Source organism: Mobula hypostoma, chromosome 8 (assembly GCF_963921235.1).
Source record: "Mobula hypostoma chromosome 8, sMobHyp1.1, whole genome shotgun sequence".
NCBI classification, from domain to species: domain Eukaryota; kingdom Metazoa; phylum Chordata; class Chondrichthyes; order Myliobatiformes; family Myliobatidae; genus Mobula; species Mobula hypostoma.
In genome coordinates, this window is record NC_086104.1 from 116,308,018 (window position 1) to 116,333,832 (window position 25,815).

The 25,815-nt window shown below is 49.3% G+C and overlaps 1 protein-coding gene across 2 annotated transcripts in view; it reads left to right on the plus strand.

Moving 5' to 3' along the window:
* Positions 1-25,815, plus strand: part of LOC134350872 (nectin-2-like) — a 67,288-nt gene that overhangs the window by 27,286 nt on the left and 14,187 nt on the right. The window contains exon 6 of one of the 2 annotated variants that reach the window (XM_063056659.1): positions 3,758-6,008. The exons of the other annotated variant lie outside the window; for it this stretch is intronic. Within the exon in view, the coding sequence (XP_062912729.1) occupies positions 3,758-4,203 (446 nt within the window). The 3' untranslated portion in view covers positions 4,204-6,008. Of the gene's footprint in view, positions 1-3,757; positions 6,009-25,815 lie in introns of those variants that run through there. 2 annotated transcript variants of the gene reach the window in all.

Genomic DNA, 25,815 nt, shown 5'->3' on the forward strand with positions numbered 1-25,815 from the left:
GAATTTGGCCTTCCTCTTTTGTGACCCAAAGGCCGAGGCAGGACAATGAGACTGACCTTTTTACCTTTTCCTTGAAGGACTTTGGAAGTCTGTCGTTGGAGAGTTGAAAAATTTCTGCCAGGAGCTACTTCACACTTTGACAGCTCTCTTACCTCTCCATCTTGCCATCACCCTAAAGGCCCCCTTACACTGTCCAGTCTCAAACTTATCCTTCATCTATTGACATTCCACACCTCCCTCCCTCCCCCCCTGCAAAAGGAATGGAACCTCAGGGGTTTCTTCAACCAGAGGGTGGTAATTCTATGGGTTCATTGCCACAGATGGTTGTGGAGACCACTTCTTTGGTTGTATTTAAAGCACAAGTTCATAGGTTCTCCATTTGTTGGGGCATCAAATGTTATGGAGAAAAAGCAGGAAAATGGCATTGAAAAGGAAAAGTAATAAGACTGCAGCAGACTCGATGGGGCAAGTGGCCTAATTCTGCTGCCTTAACGTCTAATAAGAAACCAGAGTCGATTTAGGCCATTCAGCCCTTCGACTTTGTTCTGCCATTTAATTGTGACTGATTTCTCCCACCTGCTTCCCATAATCGTTAAATTCCTTACCAAGAACCTATCAGTCTCTGCCTTGAATGTACTCAAGGACTCGGCCTCCACAGCCAACTGTGGCAATGAATTCTACAGATTCACTGTGCTCTGGCTGAAGAATTCTGCTTCAACACAGTTCTAAAGGGATGTCTTTTTATTCCGTCACTCTGTCCTCGGATCCTAGACTGCCCTGCTGATGGGAACATTCTCCACACGTCCTCTCTATCCAGGCCTTTCAGTGTCATAAGACCACAAGACCCTAGAACAGAACCAGACCATCTGGCCCATCAAATCTGCTCCACCATTTCATCATGGTTGATCTATTTCCCTTTCAACCTGAATCTCTTGGCATTTCGCGTCCTGACATTAAGAATCTGTTAACCTCTGTCTTAAAAACACCCAATGAACTTGCCTCCACAGCCACCTGTAGCAACATCACTCTCTGGCGTAAGAAACTCCTCTTCATCCCCATTCTAAATAGACGTCCCTCTATTTGAAATTTTGCCCTCTGGTCCAAGACTCCCCCACTGTAGGAAACATGCTCTCCATATCCATTCTACTACCTAGGCCTTTCAACATTCGATAGGTTTCAGTGAGATCTCCCCCTCATTCTTCTCCATTCCAGTGAGTACAGGCCCAGTGTCTTCAGTCATCCTCACATGATGAACCTTTCAATTCCAGAGTATTTTTTGTAAATCTCCCTTGTACCATCTGCAATGTCAGCACATCCTTTCTTTGAAAAGTGACCTAAAATTGCTTGCTATACTCCAAGTGAGGCCTCACCAATCCCTTATAAAGCCTCCGCATTACAGCCCTGTTTTTATCTTTTAGGCTTCTTGAAATGAATGCTAACATTGCATTTGCCTTCCTCACACCTGGCCCAACCTGCAGGTTAACCTTTAGCGAATCCTACACAAGGGCTCCCAAGTCCCTTTGCACCTCAGATTTTTAAATTTTCTCCCTATTTGGAAAATAGTCTTCGTTTTTATTCCTTTGACCAAAGTGCATGACCATACACTTCCTAATTTAATTTCTCAATTTCCTAATCTGTCTACATCTTTCTCTTCCCTGCTTCCTCAACACTACCTGCCCCAGCAGATATCTTATTATCCACAAAATTCTGTCATTAATTCCGTCATCCAAATCATTGACATACAATGTAAAAAGAAGTGGGCCAATACTGAACCCTGGGAACATTGTTCATCACTGGCAGCCAATCAGAAAAGGCTCCCTTTATTTCCACTCTTTGACCCTCGTCAACTACCAATCCTCTATCCATGCCAGTATCTTCCCTGTAATACCGTGGGCTCTTAGCTTGCTAAGCAGCCTCATGTATGACACCTTGTCAAAGGTTTTTTGAAAAATCCAAGTACCCAGCACCCATTGATTTTCCTTTGTCTGTCCTGCTTGTTACTTCCTCAAAGAATTCCACCAGATTTATCAGGCAAGATTTTTCCTTAAGGAAACCATCCTGACTTCGGCCTATTTTATCAAGCACCACAAAACATCATCTTAAACAATTGACTCCAACATCTTCCTAACCACTGAGCTCAAATTAACTGGCTTATAATTTCATTTTGTTCTACCTCCCTCCCTTCTTGAAAGTTGCAATTTTCCAGTCCTTCAGAACCATCCGGGACCATGCCAGAATCTCGTGATTCTTGTAAGATCATTACTAAGACCTCCACAATCGCTTCAGCTACATCTTTCAGAATCCTGGGGTGTAGTCATCTGATCCAGGTGACTTATCTGCCTCCAGATCTTTCAGCTTCCCAAGCACCTTCTTCCTAGTAATGGTAACTGCACTAATTTCTGCCCCCTGACATTTTCAAGCATCTGCCATACTGCTATTGTCTTCCACAGTGAAGACTGATGCAAAATATTTATTCAGTTTATGCACCATTTCCTTGTCCCCCATGACTACCTCTCCAGCATCATTTTCCAGCTGCCCAATATCTAATCTCACCTCTCTTTTACTTTTTATATATCTGAAAATACTTCTGATATCCACTTTGATATTGTTGGCTAACTTTATATTCCATCTTATCGCCCCTTGCAGTTTTTTTAGTTGCTTCTGTTGGTTTTAAAAGCTTACCAATCTTCTGACTTCCTTCTTTTGTTGTGTTGTATGACCTCTCTTTGGCTTTTATGTTGTTTTTATTTCCCTTGTCAGCATGGCTGTGTCATTCTTCCTTCAGAATACCGCTGCTTCTTTGGGGTGTATCTGTCCTGTGCCTTCTGAATTGCTCCCAGGAACTCCAGCCATTGTTGTTCTGCCATCATCCCTGCTAATGTCCCCTTCTAATCAAAGTTGACCATCCCCTCTCAAGCCTCTGTAAATCCCTTTACTCCACTGTAATAGGGATACTGCTGCTTTAGCTTCTCCTCAAATTTCAAGCTGAATTCTATCATATGATCACTGCCTTCTAAGGGTTCCTTTACCCTGCACACCTTCATCAAATCCGGTTCATTGCACAACACCCAACTGAGAATAGCAGATCTCTGAGTGAGTAAAACCACAAGCAGCTTTAAAAAGCTTTCTTGTAAGCATTCCACAAATTCTCTATTGCCATCCAATCCAACACTAACTTGATTTTCCCAATCTACCTGAGTATTGAAATCCTTGAAGACTATCATAACATTGCAGACAAATATAAAACCTTTGGTCCTGTATTCATCACCATGTTTGATTTTGTCTCCCTGTTACACTGAAAATCACTCCACTGACTGCAACTTTGCCCTGTCATCTGCCTGTGCTTCCTGACAGTTTACACACTGCTTCTGTTTGTTTACCAATCACTCTGGTTCCCATCCCCCTACCGAATCAGTTTAAACGCTCCCCAGCTGGGAGCTTTCATTGAGATCCTCCCTCCCCCATCCTTCATCCTCCTAAACTCCATGAACATAGGTCAGAGACATCAAATATCGAAGCCCTTTTCGCTTCCAGGATTACTCTTGTGAACCTATGCAGGCCTGTGTATCTCACAGGGCCCAGAACTGCTCGTAATATTTTTGTATCCGACACTTTGCAAAGTTTCCGGGAGATTCTTCATTGTCTAGTCCCCCAGGATTGGATGCCAATGTTTGCAAGCTTTGGTAGGATGTTGGAGGGTGGCTACGCTGACGCTGTTTGACACGGGACCTCCTTCCCCCTGTGTTTTCTCTCCCAGAACACAAGGCGGCGGTTACCAGCAACGCCGGGGCGATCGCGGGAGGCGTGATCGGGGGGATCCTGGCACTGCTACTGCTTGCCTGCCTGGCTGGCTTCCTACTGCAAAGGAGGAGAAGGGGAGGGGAGGCAGCCGGCTCCTACGACCCCAAGACCCGGGTCTTCGGGGACGGCAATGGCGCGGCCCGCGCTGACTTTACCTATCGCCCCGACTCAGACTCGGAGAAGGGCCCCAGCCTAGAGCCTACCACTCCCACCACCACTGTCAACGCTGCAGCGGAAATGGAGAACCTGCTGCAGAGCCCAGCGCCTATGGACAACTACTACCAGGACGAAGAGGAGGAAGAGGATGAGAAAGTTCCCATTTCCTCAGATCCCACAACGGAGGATGACATGGAATCCCAGAGAGATGGCTCCATCATCTCCAAGAAAGCTGTATACGTCTGAGGTGGTCTGCTCTGCCTCATTCTAGACCTTCCTGCCCCCCCCCAATTCCCCCAACTGGCCCTGGATCCTTCCTCCCCCTCACCTCCTGGACTCAACAGTGAGCGGGCCAAGACTCGGAGAGAGTTGGATTGGGTCGGGCTCTAGCACAAACAGACACTACCCCGCAGGGCCGGTTCCTCGGACTTCCCCAGTGCTTTTAGACGCCTGCGAGCACATCATTGGCTCCTTGCTCCCAATGTCATGCCTCCTTCCGTCATGGTCCCCAGCACTTGATTACAGGGGCGAGGTCCCTTAGTTCCTTGGTCATGTGACCATTCCCCGGCGGGTGGCTCATTGGCTCCCCGTTGCCGTTTTCCCACCTTCTCCCTCGCTCCTGATTAGACAGCAGGCTGTCTGTCTCTGCAGCTACCCAGCCCCCGAATCTCCTCCCCTTGCACTGCTGTCCTTGCTGTCCCCATGGTATCCCACTCCTGTCCCTCCCATGCACCCACCCCCACCCCGATTTCCATACCTACCCCCCATCCAGACCTTCCCATACAGCCCCCCCACTTCAACCCTCCCATACATCCCCCCCCACCCATCCCTTACATACATTGCCCCACTCCTCTTCCTACCATACATCTCCCACCTCCTTAACACTCCCTATTGGTGTGGGCAAGGATCCGTTCCCAGGGGAGGGGCTGTGCTTCAGGGCTGCTTTGGAGGCGGGAGGTGATGGTAGCAGAGATGTGAAGTAGTGCCTGTGGTTTTGCCAGCAAGACAAGGTCCTGAGGTCAACTTGTCTAGGTCTCTGAACGGGCAGACTGCACTGAGGTGCTGCTGAGGTTTTAATGCCCTGCAAAGCTACATTTAACACTAACTGTGGGGCCCAGGATAATGTCATGTTAGAAAGTTTTTGGTGCGTAGCTCTAATCCCCAGCGTCTACATTCGCTGTTCAGAAAACTTGAGTTTGGCTCCTAGGGGTTAATCTTGGTGGTCCTGTCCCCAGATGGTTTAGTACTGGGGAGGTCTCACTTTGGCTGGTAACAGCGGGGTCAAAAGCTTGGGTTGAGTGGCTTCTCAAGAGAGAGATATGGAAAGGGAGGGAGACGCTGAGAGACACAGGGAGAGAAGGAGAAACGGACAGAGTGGAGGAGAGACAGCGGGAGAGAGATAGATGAGGCTTGAGAAGATAAAGAATGGGCTGCAGGAGGGGTTTAAGAGAGATGGGGAGTGGTGTAGGGCACACAGAAATGGGGAGGGGCATGGGGGGTCACAGAGCCGGGACGTAGGGGTCACAGAGGCAGGAGGGGTTTAGGGATTCACGGAGGGAGAAAGGGTGTCATAGAGACATAATAAGGATGGTGGGTGTCACAGAGATGGGGGGGGCATAGGAGGTTGCAGAGACAGGGAGGAGGATAGGGTGTCACCAAGACAGTTGGGGGGCAGCATAGGTACTCACAGAGGTGGGGAGTAGGTGGAGTTGATGAAATGGATACAGCAGGTTGGGAGTGTCTTCCGTCCCGTGTGATTTTTTTCCAGGGTGGGGGCCATCCATAGTTGTTGTACTGTATGATCCCACCAGTTCCCAAAAGTGTTTGCCATCTGTTACCCTCCCCCTTCTCAAAACACAGGAGATCTACCTCCCGCACCCCCCCCACCACACCAACCCATCTGTTCCCCACATGACCTCTCTCCCCTCCACCACCCAGAAATGTCTCTTGCTGGCCTTGAAAATTCAAGTGCCTTTTTTAATCCATGGGTTTTGTTGTACAATATTTTTTTAATTAAAAGGAGTAAATTAATGAAAAGTGGAATGCCTGTGACCTTTTCCTGTGTGTTGCAGCAAGGGACAGCTGGGTAGTGGGGTCGGGGTGGTGGTGGGGGGGGCCTGAGGGACAGCACCCTTGCTGGATTCCTGACTTCCATGGTGGAGTGGGGATCCAGAGGGGAGAGATGTGGAGGAAGTTCATATTGCAACAGGTTTACATTGTCACATGTACCGAGGGATATACAGTGAAAAATTGCTCTTGCATACTGTTCATACAGTTCAAATCATTACGCAGTGCATTGAGGTAGAACAAGGAAAACCAGTAACAATGAGAAATGAAATGTAACCACTACATGTAAGACACAGTGCAGGTAGACAAAGTGCTGATAGCGAGGTGGATTCTGAGGTGAAGACTCCATTTTATTGTAGTGAGGGAGCCATTCAACAGAATTATACCAGCTGACCTTGAGGCTCGTGGGCATGCTCTTAACTTTCGTATCTTCTGGTCAATGCAGAAGGGAAAGAAGAAAGAATAGCCAGAGTGTGTGGGATGCTTGATTATACTGGCTGTGTCATTCACACCACCACTGGCCACACCGGCATTCAGTGGTCAGCTAGTATGTGTGAATATGGCATTGTACAGACATTTCGGCCAATGATACTGTGCCAAACCTTTAATCTGTTCTGAGATCAGTCAATCCTTCCCTCTCACATAGCCCTCCACTCCTCTTTTGTCCATATGTCTAGATGAGAGTCTCTGAAATGTCCCTAATGTATCTGCCTCTATCCCCACCTCTGGCAGGGTGTTCTACACACCCACCTCTCTCTGTATTTAAAGAAAGATCTACCTCTGTCATCACCCATATACTTTCCTCCAATCACCATAAAATTATGCCCTGTTATATTAGCCATTTCAGTCCTGTACAACAGTCTCTGGTTCTCCATTTAGTCTGTGCCTCTCCTCATCTTATACACCTTTGTCAAATTGTGTGTGTGTATGTAGGAAGATTTCTGCCCGTTGTACCTGCAGATCCACATTCCTGAGAGTAGGGCAACATTGCTGAGTAATTAAGTGATTACTCGCAAATGTATTTACAAATAAGGTATTCAGTAGAAAGTTACTTCCTGTTCCTCATCGACAAATGACCACCATGCACGGGGTCCTCTTCCGCTCTTCCCACTCGTCCATCCACCAGGTGGTCCTTCACGTGTGCCCGGTCTGAAACCTGGGTCTCTCCAACCCCTGTCCAATAGCACCATGGGAGCATTTTCCCCACATGAACTGCCACAGTTTAAGGAAGAGTGAATCGTCTTAGAGGGAGGGAGTGGCAATAAACTTTGGTCAAACAAGAGTTGGCACACGGAATCCATCCCATTGTTGAGAGTGTGATTCAACAGAGATCAGAGTCTTGAGCAATCAGTCCTGGTTTCGGTTAGGAATCCAGCAGCAGTTTCTGCATGCAAGAGTTCAGGCAGTTTTGGAAGTTCCGAAGGTCAGGGCAGGGTGCTGTAATGTCTGGAAATGGGAATGTTTCCTCAACCAATCATATCAAAGATTTAATCACCTGCTAGTTTATTATCAAAATGCTCCAGTCCATTTATACAAAGGAGCAATGAAAACTTACTTGCAGAGCATTGCAGGAACAGTATCAGATAAGTAGAACTCACACGAAAAACATCTATAATACATACACTCAGTGGCTGTTTGACTAGGTACACCTGCTCTTTAATGCAAATATCCAGTCAGCCAATTGTAGCAACAGCTCAATGCATAAAAGCATGCAAACATGTCAAGGGTTGTTCAGACCAAATATCAGAATAGGGAGGAAATCTGATCTAAATGACTTTGACAGTGAGATGATTGTTGGTGCCAGACGGGTTAATTTGAGTATCTCTCAGAAACTGCTTTTCTCTGGGGATTTTGATGCACACCAGTCTCTATAGTTTACAGATAGTGGTGAAAAGGACATGAAAACATCCAGTCAGCGGTGGTTCTGTGGACAAAAGTTCCTTGTTAATGAGTAAACTCGGAGCAGAATGGCCAGACAGGTTCAGCCTGTTTTGAAGGTAACTCAAATAAGCACAAGTTACAACATCACTGAATGTAGAGCACATCAGATCGTGAAGTGGATGGGCTACAGCAGCAGAAGACCATGAATGTACTTAGTGGCCGCTTTATTAGCTACAAAAGATAACAATAAATTGGCCATTGAGTGTAAATTATACATATTACAGGCAAAATTAGAACAAAATAAAACAGACCATTGTAAATATTAGCATTCTTTGTCGTATGGACAGTGAAATATGTTCTCAAGCATGAGAAAATCTGCAGATGCTGGAGATCCAAAGGAGAACACACAAAGTGCTGACTGGCCAGTGGATTCCTCCAGCATCTACGGAAAAGAGTAAACAGTCGACGTTTTGGGCCAAGACCCTTCATCAGGGCACTTCTTGAGTCCTGATGGAGAGTCTCGGCCTGAAACATTGACTGCCTACTCTTTTCCATAGATGCTTCCTGGCCAGGTGAGCTCCTCCAGCAGTTTGTGTGTGTTGTGTTGAAATGTGTTGCTTGTGTCAATGAGCAGCACATTCCGAGGATGTGCTGGGGAACCCTACAAGTGTTGCCGTGCTACCGAGGCCTACATAACCTCACCCGTACACCTTTGGAATGTAAGAATAACCTGGAACACCTGGAGGAAACCCACCTGCTCATGCGGATGTTACAAACAGCAGTGGGAATTAAACCTAAGTTGCTGGCACTGTAATAGTGTTAGAGCAACTGCCACTCTAGTATGCCAGGTGCAAAGTGGTCACAGAGTTTCTGTACTGAGATAGAGATGGAGATTGTGCCCCTTGGCTGAAGAACTGAATAGATGAAGGAAAGTAGCTGTTCCTTAATCTGATGGTGTACGACTTCAGGCTTTTGTACCTTCTGCCTGATGGGAGCTGCGAGAAGATAGCATGGCTTGATAGATGGGGGTTGTTGATGGTGAATGTGGCCTACTTGAGGCAGCAGCTCCTTTCGGTACTAGCAATGGTGGGGAGTGTTGTGCCCGAGAACAGCTTTGCATTGTGGTGTCTCAGTGGGTAGAGCTGCTCCCCAGCATCCTCCGAGATCTGGGTTCAATCCCAACCTCCAGTGCTGCTTGGATGTTTAGAATTTGCACGTTCTCCCTGTGATCCTGTCGGTTTTGTCAGGGAGATCCGGTTCTCTCCAACATCCACGGGTTGGTACGGAATCATCCCCCTGGGTGATGGGTGGGTTTGGTGAGGGAGAGGAGATGGGAGGTGTGGCGAGTGTGGAACAGGATCAGTGTGGATGGGCCAGCATGACTCAGGGGGCCAAAGGTCCTGTTTCTGCGCTGTGTGTGTGTGGATCCAGAGCAGGGTGGAGAGATCCCCGGGGCAACTCACTCCTCCTACATGTGGATAAGACTCTAAATCAGAAAGAGAGAGTGGGAAGACCAGTGGACTCAATGTAGGGTGGTACCCTCTTGGTAGGGTCTCTAGTTATTGGAAGCGAGGGTCGTGCGCTGTGGGACTGGGTCTTATGACTGGTTAAGTATACAAGGTAGGGCCTTGTCAATGGGGGCTGAACAGTCTGTTCCACTAATTCCACTTTCCTGTGTGCTGAGGAATTTGGGGGAATGTGGGAGGTCTGTGCCAATCTTAACCTCTCTTTGGCTTTGGTACAGTTGCCAATTTGTGATGCTATTGGGTTTGCTGTTAGGAAAGTACTGAACTCAGTCAAAGATCGTAAGCCCTATCTGATATAGATACAATAGCTAAGGTTACCTCTCTAAAGGGAAATTATACTGTAGCCAGCTACTCTTGAAAGACTAGTTCACTTCCCTGTTTATCCTTCACTATGTGTTTAGTTGTCTATACCAACCAATTTGAGGACTTCATGTAATATTGTGGCATGATCATGAACCAGCTTCTATGGGGTCAACCAAAGGTGTTGTCTATTTTTAAATATATTTTAATGATCACAAGACCCTGCTGGACAGCAGCTTGCACATTGCTGGTTAAAGTGAAGGAGCTTGACTTAGTGCAGAGTGTGCGGCTGCTTACGTTAGAGAGGCATCGGTATGTGAAAGCGGTGTGCAGTCTAACAGTGAGTGGTTGTCTTGGTCGTTTTCCTTGTGTTGACAAGACCCTGTTGAACATTGTCAATGTGGAATTGCTGTAAGTCTGATTCAGTGATTTGTTAGCGAATGGCAGGAGAGCTGCAAGACCTAGAGGGAAGGTGTTGGAATCGCTGCTGCTACCCCAGCGTTCACTCGGCAGAAAACAAAATGCATTGTCTTTGACAGCAGACTGGTGCAATCATGGACTTGCGGACTTGGATTATATATTTTTTGTATGATTTACTGCTGCCTTGTATGTGCAATGTATGTAGCACATACACATGTTCCCTGTTAGTATGGTGTTTTGCATCTTGCCCCTGGAGTAATGCTGTTTTATTTGGCTGTATTCATGGGAATTCATGTCTGATTGAATGACAATTAAACTTGAATATGAGGACTGAGTCCCCTTTCCCTACCAAGTAGGAGATACTTCCAGCTGATAAAGTAGTTTAAACTCTGATGATTTACTTTAGATGATTCACATTTAAATTTAGATAAAATTCGTAAAAACACTTTTAAACTCACAGATGATTTCTGTCTTACAAAAGGTTTCCAAATTACAAATGATTTCCAAAACACGGGTGCAATTTCTGTCAGCTCAACAGATACAGCAACGAGTTGCAGAAGAACGGGTGATCTATCACAGAATCGAAAGCAGAGGAATGGATTCTAGTCACCTTGCCTTTCTGCCTTTCTTGGCATCCCTTGAGCATTCCTAACAAGCCTGACTGTTGTCCAACATTTATACTGTATCTTGCTACTTGGTAACTTTTCACACATAAAGATGTTTTTCAGTTACATTTGGCGGGCCAGGTGAATGCATTGTTTAATTAAGCAGAAAGAGATCCCCTCCCCCATTATTTTTCCTTGATTAAACTATGGGCCAGCGATGACCATATTGTTCACTTGTTTCCGACCAGAGGCTTAACAATCAATATGTTTTGGAAGTTTAACTTATTCAAAAACAACTGTTTGACCCCTAGAAGAGTGAGCAGCTGTGTTAGAAAGCTGAACTTCGCAAACAGGCCCCAGGGCCCACGGACAGCGAAAATCCATCACAAATTCTTAAGATCCTCCCCCCAGTTTCTGACCACTCCCTTGGAGCTGAACCTTGGCCTGGTGACTTAGAGCTGGTTACCCTAACCCAACTATCCCAAATGGCAGCTTCTCCCAAAAGATAGCATTCAGGGCACGTGGTCCCTGAATGGCAGTGGAAGACCCAAAGCCACAATCAGCACCAAGTTCCCCCTCCATACCACCTCAGGTTCTGGAGTTGCCCTCCATGCAAGGAAGTCACAAAAATTTCTGCAGCATTTACGTCCAGGGGATTTCCCATCAACTTTGGTTTTATAGTTTCAAGATTAGCTTTATTTATTGGAAAAGACAGATGATAATGCTGAAGCTAAGGTTGTTGATTTACAAACAGAGGCAATATGTAGTGAGACTCCTAGCAAGGAGAAGCTATTGATAGGGCAAACTTGTAGTCAACAGAATGAATTGCAATGTTAAAGGTGGACAAAACCGAAATGGGTGAATACAGAGCAACACACTCAAAATGCTGGAGGAACTCAGCCGGCCAGGCAACATACATGGGGATAAAAGTAGTTGAAGTTCAGGCCTCAGTCCTTCAGCAGGACTGACGAAGGGCTTCAGCCTGAAATGTCAACCGTACTTTTTCCCATAGATGCTGCCTGGTCTGTTGAGTTCCTCCAGCATTTTGTGTGTGTTGCTCGGCTTTCCACAGTCTGCAGATTTTCTCTTATTTGAAGGGTGAATACAGGATTGAAGGTGTTATATCTGAATGTGCACGGTGTACAGAATGAGGTAGATGAACTTGTAACACAGTTATATATTGGCAGGTTATTATGTACCTGAGTCATGGCTGAAAGAAGATTGTAGCTGGGAGGTTAATGTTCAAGGATACACATTGTATCAAAACGACTGGCAGGAAGGCAAAGGGGGTGGCATGGCTCTGTTAGTCAAAAATGAAATCAAATCTTTAGAAAGAGGTGACATAGGCTTGGAATGTGTTGAATCATTGTGGATAGAGCTAAGGAACAGCAAGGGTAAAAAGATCCTGGCAGAAGTTGAATACAGACCCCCAAACAGTAGTAAGCATGTGGTGGACAAATTACAATGGAACATAGAAAACGAATGCCAAAGGGGTAATGTTACAATAGTCATGGGAGATTTCAATATGCAGGTAAATTGGGAACATCAGAAGGGAATTTTATAGAATGCCTATGAGATGGCTTTTTAGAGCAGCTTGTAGTCGAGCCCACTAGGGGATCAGCTATTCTGGATTGGGTGAGGTGCAATTGATTAGAGTGCTTCAGGTAAAAAAAAACCTTTGGGGAAAGTGATCATAATATGTTCAAATTCACCCTGGAATTTGAGAAGGAGAAGCTAAGAGTCAGATGTATTGGTATTACAGTGGAGTAAAGGGAATTACAGAGGCATGAGAGAGGAGTTGACCAGCATTGATTGGATAAGATCAGTCGCAGGGATAATGGCAGAGCAGGAATAACTGTTGGAATTTCTGGAAGCAATTCAGAAGGCACATGATATCTCTATTCCAAACAGGAAGAAATAAGCTAAAGGTAAATTGACACAACCGTGGCTAACAAGAGAAGTCAAAGCCATCATAAAAGCTAAAGAGAGGGCAAATAATAGGGTAAAAAATTGTGGGAAGTTAGAAGATTGGGAAGCTTTCAAAAACCAAGAGAAGACAACTAAAAAAAGTAATTAAGAAGGTAAAGATGGAATTCAAAAGAAAGCTAGCCAATAATATTAAAAAGGATACTAAAATTTTCTTCAGAGACATGAAGTGTCAAAGGGAGGCAAGAGTAGATATCGGACTTCTGGAAAACAGTGCTGGAGAAGTAGTAATGGGGGACAAGGAAGGGACAAACCAACTGAATAAGTACTTTGCATCAATCTTCAGTGTGGAAGACACTAGCAGTATGGTGAAAGTTCCAAGTGTCGGGGGTCATGAAGTGTGTGAAGTTACCATTACTAGAGTAAAGGTTCTTGTGGAAACTGAAATTTCTGAAGGTAGGCAAGTCAACTGGACCAGATGGTGTACACTCCAGGGTTCTGAAAGAGGTGGCTGAAGAGATTGTAGTTGGCATTACTAATGTTCTTTCAAGAATCACTAGATTCTGGAATGGTTTCAAAAGACTGGAAAATTGCAAATGACACCCCACTCTTTAGGAAGGGAGAGGCAGAAGAAAGGAAACTATAGGCAAGTTAGTCTGACCCCGGTGGTTGGAAGATATTGGAATTGATCGTTAAGGATGAGTTCTCAGAGTGCTTCAGGGCACATGATAAAATAGGCTGTAGTCAGCAAGGTTTCCCCAAGGGAAAGTCTTGCCTGACAAATATGTTGGAACTCTTTGGAAAAAATAACAAGCAGGATAGACAAAGGAGAATTGGTTGTTGTGTGTGCTTGGATTTTCAGAAGGCCTTTCTCAAGGTGCCACATGTGAGGCTGCTTAACAAGCTATGAGCCCAAGGTATTACAGGAAAGGAGGTACAATATTGGGAGTCCATGTGCAAGATTCTATGAAGGTTAATTTGCCGGTTGAGTCTGTGGTGAGGAAAGCAAGTGCAATGTTAGCACTCAGCTCAAGAGGACCAAAATAAAGCTTTGGTCTACCCTCGCTTGGAGAATTGCGAGCAGTTTTAGACCATAAGACATAGGAGCAGAAGTAGGCCATTCAGCCCATCTGCTCCACCATTCTGTCATGGCTGATCCCGGATCCCACACAACCCCATACATCTGCCTTCTCACTATATCCTTTGATGCCCTAACCCATAAGGAAATGATCAACTTCCGCGTTAAGTCTATCCATGGACTTGGCCTCCACTGCAGTCTGTGACAGAGCATTCCACAGATTCTCTACTCTCTGGCTTAAAACAAAATTCCTCCTTATCTCTGTTGTAAAAGGTCGCCCCTCAATTTTGAGGCTGTGCCCTCTAGTTCTGGATCCCCCCACCAAAGGAAACATCCACCCTATCTAGTCCTTTCAACATTTGGTAGGTTTCAATGAGATACCCCCAATTTTTCTAAATTCCACTGAGTACAGGCTCAAAGCTGCCAAACACTCCTCAGATGTTAACCCCTTCAATCCAGGAATCATTCTAGTGAACCTTCTCTGGACCCTCCAATGACAACACTTCCTTTCTGAGATGTGGGGTCCAAAGCTGTTGACGACACTCCATGTACAGCCTGACTAGTATCTTATAAAGGCTCAGCATTATCTCCTTGCTATTCCCCTTTAAATAAATGCCATCATTATATTTGCCTTCTTTACTACAGACTCAACCTGTGAATTAACCTTCAGGGAGTCTTGCACGAGGACTCCTAAGTCCCTCTGCACCTCTGATGTTTAAACCTTCTCACCATACATAATAGTCTGCACTATTGTTCCCTTCACCAAAATGCATTATCATACATTTCCCAACACCGTATTCCAATTTATCTAAGTCTCTCTGCAATTGCATTGCTTCCTCAGCACTACCGCCTCTCCACCTACCTTTGTATCATCCACAGACTTTGCCAGAAAGCCATCAATTCCATTATCCAAATCACTGGCAAACAATGTGAAAAGCAGTGGTGCCAATACTGATCCCTGAGGAACACCACTAGTCACTGGTAGCCAACCACAAAAGGCCCCTTTTATTCCCACTCGCTGCCTCCTGCCTGTCAGCCATTCCCCCTGCTGTGCCATTATCTCTCCTTTAACATCACAGGATTTTATCTTGTTAAGCAGCCTCATGTATAGCATCTTATCAACTGCCTTCTGAAAATCCAAGTAAATGAAATCCACTACCTCTCCTTTGTCCACCCTGCTTGTTACTTCCTTGAAGAACTTTTAACAGATTTTTCAGTCAAGATTTCCCTGTACAGAAACCATGCTGACTATTCTCCAAGTACCCCAGAACCTCCTCCTTAATAATAGACTCTAACACTTTCCCAACCACTGAGGTTTGGCTAACTGGCCTATAATTTCCTTTCTTTTGCCTTCCTCCCTTCTTAAGGAGTGGAGTGACATTTGCAGTTTTCCAGTCCTCTTATCGAATGGTGAAAGTCCTTGACAGAGTGGACCTGGAGAGGATGTTTGCTCTGGTGTGATAGTCTGAAGACCAGAGGACACAGCCTCAGAATAGAGGGGTGTCCTTTTAGAAGGGAGATGATGGACTTCTTTTGCCAGAGAGTGATGAGTCTGTGGAATTCATTGCCACGGGCCAAGTCTTTGTGTATATTTAAGGCAGAGTTCGATAGATTCTTGATTAGTCAGGGCATGAGCGGGTATGGGTAGAAGGCAGGAGATTGGGGGTGAGAGGAAAATTGTGTCAGCCACGATGAAATAGTGGAACAGACTTGATGGACCAAGTGGACGAACTCTACTCCTACATGTTATGGTCTTGCATTGAAACATAAAATGTGTTTGTGTTAACAATCACCATTGTGCTAGAGGCAGCCACTAAGTGTCACCATGCTTCCAGCATGCCCACCTCTCTCTAATCCTAACCAGCACTTCCCTATAATGTGGGAGGACACCGGACTACCCAGAGGAAACCATAGGGTCACGCTGAGGACATACAAACTGCTTACAGACCGCAAAGGAAATTGAGCCCCTCCGACAGAAAGTATCAAGACAGAGAGGAAGACAGGTAGGTGGCACCAAACACCCACCTGTCCTCTGCACTCTGCTGTCATCCTCACCGACTTCAACATTGCTCGACACCTCAGTCAGAGAGAAGCAATGCAGACAGTCATGGGCTCCAGATTGCCATGACTCCCGGCTGCACACTCTGCTCCAAACCTCATTGAACTCCCTCAGATACAACTAATCATCAGATCACTCAATTGGTCCACAACACACCATCAAAATGTAAGTCACAGGTCGACAAAATGTAAACTACACTCAGCTGAGTTGTAGAATCATATATGAAAGATGAAGTTGTAAAAGAAGTAGTTCTGTGAGCTGTCAGCAGGATGATGCTGCTGGTAGCATTGCCTTTGACCATCCAGTGCTATTTGGATAAATGTGCTTTTTAAAGAGGGTGGGGGATTACTGCTGAACCACAGATTAGACCAGATGTAATTTATATGGTAGACACTATGATTACATCTAAAGAAACCCAAAGTGTATCATGTCTTGAGCAATATGTTTTTATGTTCTGGTAAACGTAAACTTGTTAACGTAAACAACTTTTTGGATCGCACACCAGATCTTCCAGTGTTCCAAAATATCAATCAATTCCGCATTCCCTATTTGATTTCTTTCACCAATGTGCAATTTCATCAAATCCCCATTCCCCTCTGAAATGTGGCACCTCATTTCAGGTCAGACATGCACAGATTTCCATCACATTGACCTGGATTCAATGTGCCAGAGTCTCTGAAATTCAGTTCCATACGGGAAAGAAATTTAAAAAAAACACACAGATTGGACAAGACAAAACAAAACAAACATCTGTGCTTCAAATCAGAAACAAGAGAAGATCTGCAGGTGCTGGAAATCTGAGCAACGCATGCAAAATGCTGGAGGAACTCAGCAGGCCAAGAAGCATTTATAAAAAAAGAGAACAGTCGATGATTTGGGCCAAAACCTTTTGGCAGGACTTCTATGCTTGCACTTCACAAATAACTGCAAAACTAAGATTAAACAGTTTCATGAGAAAGATTTTGACACATATTCCAAATGACGAAGAAATGATGACTGTGTAGGGCCCGCCATAGACAAACACATATGTAGTTCTCTCCCTACCTCCCCCTCCCCTAGCCTTCTCTCCCTCCTCACTCCCCAACCTCTCCCATCTACCCTCTCTACTCCTCTCCGCCTCTCCCCATCCTCTCCCCTGCCCCGCCTCTGTCACCATCTTCCCACCTCTCTCCCCATCTTTACCTCACTATCCCTGACCCTCCATCACTCCCAAATCTCTCCACTCCCCCACTTTCCACCATTTCTCCCCAATTCCCCCACTCCATTCCCCACTCTACCCGTCCCACCACTCCCCCTCCCCCCACACTCCCTCTTCACACCTTCTCTTTCCCTTACCTCTCCTCCCACAGTCTCTATACCCCACCCCATCCATCCCCCTCTCTCCACCACACCCCCTCTCCATCCCTCCACACCCTCTCCCTCCATTCCCCCTCCCTCTCCCATCCCTTCTCCCCCTCTCTCTCCCCTCTCTCCAATCCCTCTCCCCTTCCTCCTCCTCCTCTCCACCCTCTCTCCCCCACAGCACTACCCTCCCCCTCGCCCTTGTCTCTCCCTCTCTCACCCACCCCTTCTCATCCTCCTCCCCTCATCCCTCTTTCAATCAGCCCTCTCCACCCCCCTTGTTCCCAAATCCCACTCCCCCCTCTCCCCACACCCCCGCTCCACCCCTTCTCTTTCCCTCATCTAACCCCCTACCCCCTCTCTAACACTCCTCTCTCTCCAACCCTCCTGTCCCTCCAACCCCCCGTCCCTCCACCCCCCATCCCTCCAGCGCCCCGTCCCTTCAACACCCCGTCTCTCCACCCCGTCCCTTTCACCCTCGTCTCTACACCCCCATCCCTCCAACCCCCGCATCCCTTCAAACCCCATCTCTCCAACAACCCCCGTCCCTCCAACCCCTCTGACTCTCCACTCCCTGTCCCTTCACCCCCCATCTCTCCAACCCTGTTTCTCTACCCTGTCTCTCCATTTCCCTTCCCTCCACCAAGCCCTCTCTCTCCACCCACTCCTCCCCCTTTCCACCTCTTCTCCATGCCCTCTTCCTCCATCCCTCCTCCCCTCTCACCCCATTCCCCCTCCCCTCCCTGTTCCCCTCTCTTTCCCTTCTTCCTCCCCATCTCTAACCCACATCACTCCCTCATTTCTCCACTGCCCTCTCTCTCCCCTCTTTTCCCCACTACCCCTTCACCCCCTCTCCACCCCCACTCCCCCTCCCTCTCTACCCACATGAACTCTCCACCCCTTCTCTCCCCCCTCTAACCCCTCTCTCCTCCAGTCCCTCCCCACCTACTCCCACTCTCTCCACACACCCTCTCCACTCCTTCTCTTTCCTCTCTTCTCCTTCCCTCTAACCCCTCTCCCCACTCTCCAAACCCCTTTCTGCACCACCCTCTCTGTACACCAACCCTTCCCTCCTCCAACCCCTCTCTCCACCCCCTCCCACTCTCTCCCCCTTCTCCACCCCTTCTCTAACCCCCTCACTAAATCCCCATCTCTCTCCAAACCCCTTCTCTCCACCCCATTCCCCCGTCTCCCCCCTCCTCAACCATCTTTCCCTCTCCCCATCACTCTCATCCTATCTCTACCCCACCATCTCTACCGCACATCACTCCCCCCACTCTCTCCCCTAGTCTCTCCCACTCTCCTGCCTCTCCACCCCTTGCTCTCCATTTGCTCTCGACATCCCCCTCTCTCCTTCCCCCTCTCCTTCCCCCTCCACTCCCCCTCTCCTTCCCCCTCCCCTCCCCCTCTCCTTCCCACTCTCCTTCCCCCTCTCCTTCCCCCCTCTCCTTCCCCCTCTCCATCACCCCCTCTACCCACCCCCTCTAAGTACTCTTACCCTCACTCCACCTCTTCTCCATAACCTCGCCCTCCAACCCCCCCAACCCCTCTCTCCCTCCTCACCTCTACTCCTCCCACTCTCACTCCCCCTGCCCCCTCCTACTTCTCTGCCTTTCCCCCCTCCCTCCACACCTCTCTCTCCTCCACTCCATCCCCCTCTGCCTCACTGATACTGTACCCCGGGGTTATACAGAGACAGACCTGCCTCACTGACACTGTATCCTGGGGTTATACAGTGACAGGCCTGCCTCACCGATACTGCAACCCCGGGGTTACACAGAGACGAGCCTGCCTCACCGATACTGTACCCCGGGGTTACACAGAGACGAGCCTGCCTCACCGATACTGTACCCCGGGGTTACACAGAGATGGGCCTGCCTCACCGATACTGTACCCCGGGGTTACACAGAGACGGACCTGCCTCACCGATACTGCAACCCCGGGGTTACACAGAGACAGACCTGCCTCACCGATACTGTAACCCCGGGGTTATACAGTGACCGGCCTGCCTCACTGATACTGTACCCCGGGGTTATACAGTGACAGGCCTGCCTCACCGCTACTGTACCCCGGGGTTATACAGTGACAGGCCTGCCTCACCGCTACTGTACCCCGGGGTTATACAGAGACAGGCCTGCCTCACCGATACTGTACCCCGGGGTTACACAGTGACGGACCTGCCTCACTGATACTGTACCCCCGGGGTTACACAGAGACAGGCCTGCCTCACTGATACTGTACCCCCGGGGTTACACAGAGACAGGCCTGCCTCACTGATACTGTACCCCGGGGTTATACAGTGACAGGCCTGCCTCACCGCTACTGTACCCCAGGGTTATACAGAGACAGGCCTGCCTCACCGATACTGTACCCCGGGGTTACACAGTGACGGACCTGCCTCACTGATACTGTACCCCCGGGGTTACACAGAGACAGGCCTGCCTCACTGATACTGTACCCCCGGGGTTACACAGAGACAGGCCTGCCTCACTGATACTGTACCCCGGGGTTATACAGTGACAGGCCTGCCTCACCGCTACTGTACCCCGGGGTTATACAGTGACAGGCCTGCCTCACCGCTACTGTACCCCGGGGTTATACAGAGACAGGCCTGCCTCACCGATACTGTACCCCGGGGTTACACAGTGACGGACCTGCCTCACTGATACTGTACCCCCGGGGTTACACAGAGACAGGCCTGCCTCACTGATACTGTACCCCCGGGGTTACACAGAGACAGGCCTGCCTCACTGATACTGTACCCCGGGGTTATACAGTGACAGGCCTGCCTCACTGATACTGTACCCCGGGGTTATACAGTGACAGGCCTGCCTCACTGATACTGTACCCCGGAGTTACACAGAGACGGGCCGGCCTCACCGATACTGTAACCCCGGGGTTACACAGAGACAGGCCTGCCTCACCGCTACTGTACCCCGGGGTTACACAGAGACAGGCCTGCCTCACCGCTACTGTACCCCGGGGTTACACAGTGACCGGCCTGCCACACCGATACTGTACCCCGGGGTTATACAGAGACAGACCTGCCTCACCGATACTGTACCCCGGGGTTATACAGAGACAGACCTGCCTCACCGATACTGTACCCCGGGGTTATACAGAGACAGGCCTGTCTCACCGATACTGTACCCCGGGGTTACACAGAGACAGGCCTGCCTCACTGATACTGTACCCCGGGGTTACACAGTGATCGGCCTGCCTCACCGATTCTGTACCCCGGGGTTATACAGAGACAGGCCTGCCTCACAGCTACTGTACCCCGGGGTTATACAGAGACATGCCTGCCTCACTGATACTGTACACTGGGGTTATACAGAGACAGCCCTGCCTCACTGATCCTGTACCCCGGGGTTATACAGTGACAGGCCTGTCTCACCGATACTGTACCCCCGTGGTTATACAGAGACAGGCCTGTCTCACCGATACTGTACCCCGGGGTTACACAGTGACAGGCCTGCCTCACCGCCACTGTACCCCGGGGTTATACAGTGACAGGCCTGTCTCACCGATACTGTACCCCCGGGGTTATACAGAGACAGGCCTGCCTCACTGATACTGTACCCCGGGGTTATACAGAGACAGGCCTGCCTCACTGATACTGTAACCCCGGGGTTACACAGAGACAGGCCTGCCTCACTGATACTGTACCCCGGGGTTATACAGTGACAGGCCTGCCTCACTGATACTGTACCCCGGGGTTACACAGTGATCGGCCTTCCTTACCGATTCTGTACCCCGGGGTTATACAGAGACAGGCCTGCCTCACCGATACTGTACCCCGGGGTTATACAGAGACAGGCCTGCCTCACTGATACTGTAACCCCGGGGTTATACAGAGACAGGCCTGCCTCACCGATACTGTACCCCGGGGTTACACAGTGACAGGCCTGCCTCACCGCTACTATACCCCGGGGTTGTGCAGAGACGGGCCTGCCTCACCGATACTGTACCCCGGGGTTATACAGTGACAGACCTGCCTCACCGATACTGTACCCCGGGGTTATACAGAGATAGACCTGCCTCACCGATACTGTACCCCAGGGTTATACAGTGACAGACCTGCCTCACCGATACTGTACCCCGGGGTTATACAGTGACAGGCCTGCCTTACCGCTACTGTACCCCGGGGTTATACAGAGACAGGCCTGCCTCACCGCTACTGTACCCCAGGGTTATACAGTGAAGGACATGCCTCACTGATACTGTACCCCGGGGTTACACAGAGACAGACCTGCCTCACTGATACTGTACCCTGGGGTTATACAGTGACAGGACTGCCTCACCGATACTGTACCCCGGGGTTATACAGTGACAGACCTGCCTCACTGATACTGTACCCCGGGGTTATGCAGAGACAGGCCTGCCTCACTGATACTGTACCCCAGGGTTATACAGCGACAGACCTGCCTCACTGATACTGTACCCCGGAGTTATACAGCGACAGGACTGTCTCACCGATACTGTACCCCGGGGTTACACAGTGACAGGCCTGCCTCACCGCTACTGTACCCCGGGGTTATACAGAGACAGGCCTGCCTCACCGATACTGTACCCCGGGGTTACACAGTGACGGACCTAACTCACTGATGCTGTACCCCCGGGGTTACACAGAGACAGGCCTGCCTCACTGATACTGTACCCCCGGGGTTACACAGAGACAGGCCTGCCTCACTGATACTGTACCCCGGGGTTATACAGTGACAGGCCTGCCTCACTGATACTGTACCCCGGGGTTATACAGTGACAGGCCTGCCTCACTGATACTGTACCCCGGAGTTACACAGAGACGGGCCGGCCTCACCGATACTGTAACCCCGGGGTTACACAGAGACAGGCCTGCCTCACCGCTACTGTACCCCGGGGTTACACAGTGACCGGCCTGCCACACCGATACTGTACCCCGGGGTTATACAGAGACAGACCTGCCTCACCGATACTGTACCCCGGGGTTATACAGAGACAGACCTGCCTCACCGATACTGTACCCTGGGGTTATACAGAGACAGACCTGCCTCACCGATACTGTACCCCGGGGTTATACAGAGACAGACCTGCCTCACCGATACTGTACCCCGGGGTTATACAGTGACGAGCCTGCCTCACCAATTCTGTATCCCGGGGTTACACAGAGACAGACCTGCCTCACCGCCACTGTACCCCGGGGTTATACAGTGACAGGCCTGCCTCACTGATACTGTACCCCGGGGTTACACAGAGACAGGCCTGCCTCACCGCTACTGTACCCCGGGGTTACACAGTGACCGGCCTGCCACACCGATACTGTACCCCGGGGTTATACAGAGACAGGCCTGCCTCACCGATACTGTACCCCGGGGTTACACAGAGACAGACCTGCCTCACCGATACTGTACCCCGGGGTTATACAGAGACAGACCTGCCTCACCGATACTGTACCCCGGGGTTATACAGTGACAGAGCCTGCCTCACCAATTCTGTATCCCGGGGTTACACAGAGACAGACCTGCCTCACCGCCACTGTACCCCGGGGTTATACAGTGACAGGCCTGCCTCACTGATACTGTACCCCGGGGTTACACAGAGACAGGCCTGCCTCACCGCTACTGTACCCCGGGGTTACACAGTGACAGGCCTGCCTCACCGATACTGTACCCCGGGGTTATACAGAGACAGACCTGCCTCACCGATACTGTACCCCGGGGTTATACAGAGACAGGCCTGTCTCACCGATACTGTACCCCGGGGTTATACAGTGACGGGCCTGCCTCACCAATTCTGTATCCCGGGGTTACACAGAGACAGACCTGCCTCACCGCCACTGTACCCCGGGGTTATACAGTGACAGGCCTGCCTCACTGATACTGTACCCCGGGGTTATACAGAGACAGACCTGCCTCACCGATACTGTACCCCGGGGTTATACAGAGACAGGCCTGTCTCACCGATACTGTACCCCGGGGTTATACAGTGACGGGGCTGCCTCACCAATTCTGTATCCCGGGGTTACACAGAGACAGACCTGCCTCACCGCCACTGTACCCCGGGGTTATACAGTGACAGGCCTGCCTCACTGATACTGTACCCCGGGGTTATACAGAGATAGACCTGCCTCACCGATACTGTACCCCAGAGTTATACAGTGACAGACCTGCCTCACCGATACTGTACCCCGGGGTTATACAGTGACAGGCCTGCCTCACCGCTACTGTACCCCAGGGTTATACAGTGACAGACATGCCTCACTGATACTGTACCCCGGGGTTACACAGAGACAGACCTGCCTCACTGATACTGTACCCTGGGGTTATACAGTGACAGGACTGCCTCACCGATACTGTACCCCGGGGTTATACAGTGACAGACCTGCCTCACTGATACTGTACCCCGGGGTTATGCAGAGACAGGCCTGCCTCACTGATACTGTACCCCAGGGTTATACAGCGACAGACCTGCCTCACTGATACTGTACCCCGGGGTTATACAGAGACAAGCCTGCCTCACCGATACTGTACCCCAGGGTTATACAGTGACAGACCTGCCTCACCGATACTGTACCCCGGGGTTATACAGAGACAGGCCTGCCTCACCGCTACTGTACCCCAGGGTTATACAGTGACAGACATGCCTCACCGATAAAGTACCCCGGGGTTATACAGTGACAGACCTGCCTCACTGATACTGTACCCCGTGGTTATACAGTGACAGACCTGCCTCACTGATACTGTACCCCGGGGTTATACAGTGACAGACCTGCCTCACTGATACTGTACCCCGGGGTTATACAGAGACAAGCCTGCCTCACCGATACTGTACCCCAGGGTTATACAGTGACAGACCTGCCTCACTGATACTGTACCCCGGGGTTATACAGAGACAAGCCTGCCTCACCGATACTGTACCCCGGGGTTATACAGAGACAGACCTGCCTCACTGATACTGTACCCCAGGGTTATACAGTGACAGACCTGCCTCACTGATACTGTACCCCGGGGTTATACAGAGACAAGCCTGCCTCACCGATACTGTACCCCAGGGTTATACAGTGACAGACCTGCCTCACTGATACTGTACCCCGGGGTTATACAGAGACAAGCCTGCCTCACCGATACTGTACCCCGGGGTTATACAGAGACAGACCTGCCTCACTGATACTGTACCCCGGGGTTACACAGTGACAGACCTGCCTCACTGATACTGTACCCCAGGGTTATACAGAGACAAGCCTGCCTCACCGATACTGTACCCCAGGGTTATACAGTGACAGACCTGCCTCACCGATACTGTACCCCGGGGTTATACAGAGACAGACCTGCCTCACCGCTACTGTACCCCAGGGTTATACAGTGACAGACATGCCTCACCGATAAAGTACCCCGGGGTTATACAGTGACAGACCTGCCTCACTGATACTGTACCCCGAGGTTATACAGTGACAGACCTGCCTCACTGATACTGTACCCCGGGGTTATACAGTGACAGGCCTGCCTCACTGATACTGTACCCCGGGGTTATACAGAGACAGGCCTGCCTCACTGATACTGTACCCCGGGGTTATACAGTGACGGGCCTGCCTCACCGATACTGTACCCCGGGGTTACACAGTGACAGGCCTGCTTCACCGATACTGTACCCTGGGGTTACACAGAAACAGGCCTGTCTCACCGATTCTGTACCCCGGGGTTATACAGAGACAGGCCTGCCTCACCGATACTGTACCCCGGGGTTATACAGAGACAGGCCTGCCTCACCGATACTGTACCCCGGGGTTATACAGAGACAGGCCTGCCTCACCGATACTGTACCCTGGGGTTACACAGTGACGGACCTGCCTCACTGATACTGTACCCCGGGGTTACACAGAGACAGGCCTGCCTCACTGATACTGTACCCCGGGGTTATACAGAGACAGACATGCCTCACTGATACTGTATCCCGGGGTTATACAGAGACAGACCTGCCTCACTGATACTGTACCCCGGAGTTATACAGAGACAGGCCTGCCTCACTGATACTGTAACCCCTGGGTTATACAGTGACAGGCCTTCCTCACTGATACTGTAACCCCGGGGTTATACAGTGTCAGGCCTGCCTCACTGATACTGTAAACTGGGGTGATACAGTGACAGACCTGTGCCACAGGTACTATACCCCTGTTATCTTTCCTGCCAAATGAAACATTGTGCTCCTCTCCTTTTTGATAGTCTCCTATGAAAAGAATCAAAATACCATGGCGTTGTGAGAGAATTATTTTAGGCGATTACCATTGATTTGTGCACATACTCTCATCTACCACCACAGCATCCATACATTATCCAAAATTCCAACTTTCTTTGAAGGTTCCTGAACTCCAGTATCTAATCTGTGTCAGGATTCAGAATATTTAATCTGATTGAGCCTACATCGCCTAATCATACCTGTGTGAACAAATAACCGACTAACCTATACATGCTTGGACATTTGCACAGTTAAAGCAGCTGATCTGGATTCAGTAACGCAATGTTTGCCAAACCCCCCCTCCCACAAGACACACCGCAGCTTTCATGATAAGATGAAGGAGTACTCTGGCAATGTTGCTTCCATTCTGCAATCTCTCTGGGATGCTACCCTGCCTGAATTTCTCCAAACAATGCCCATGAGTTTCCTTCAAGTAGAATC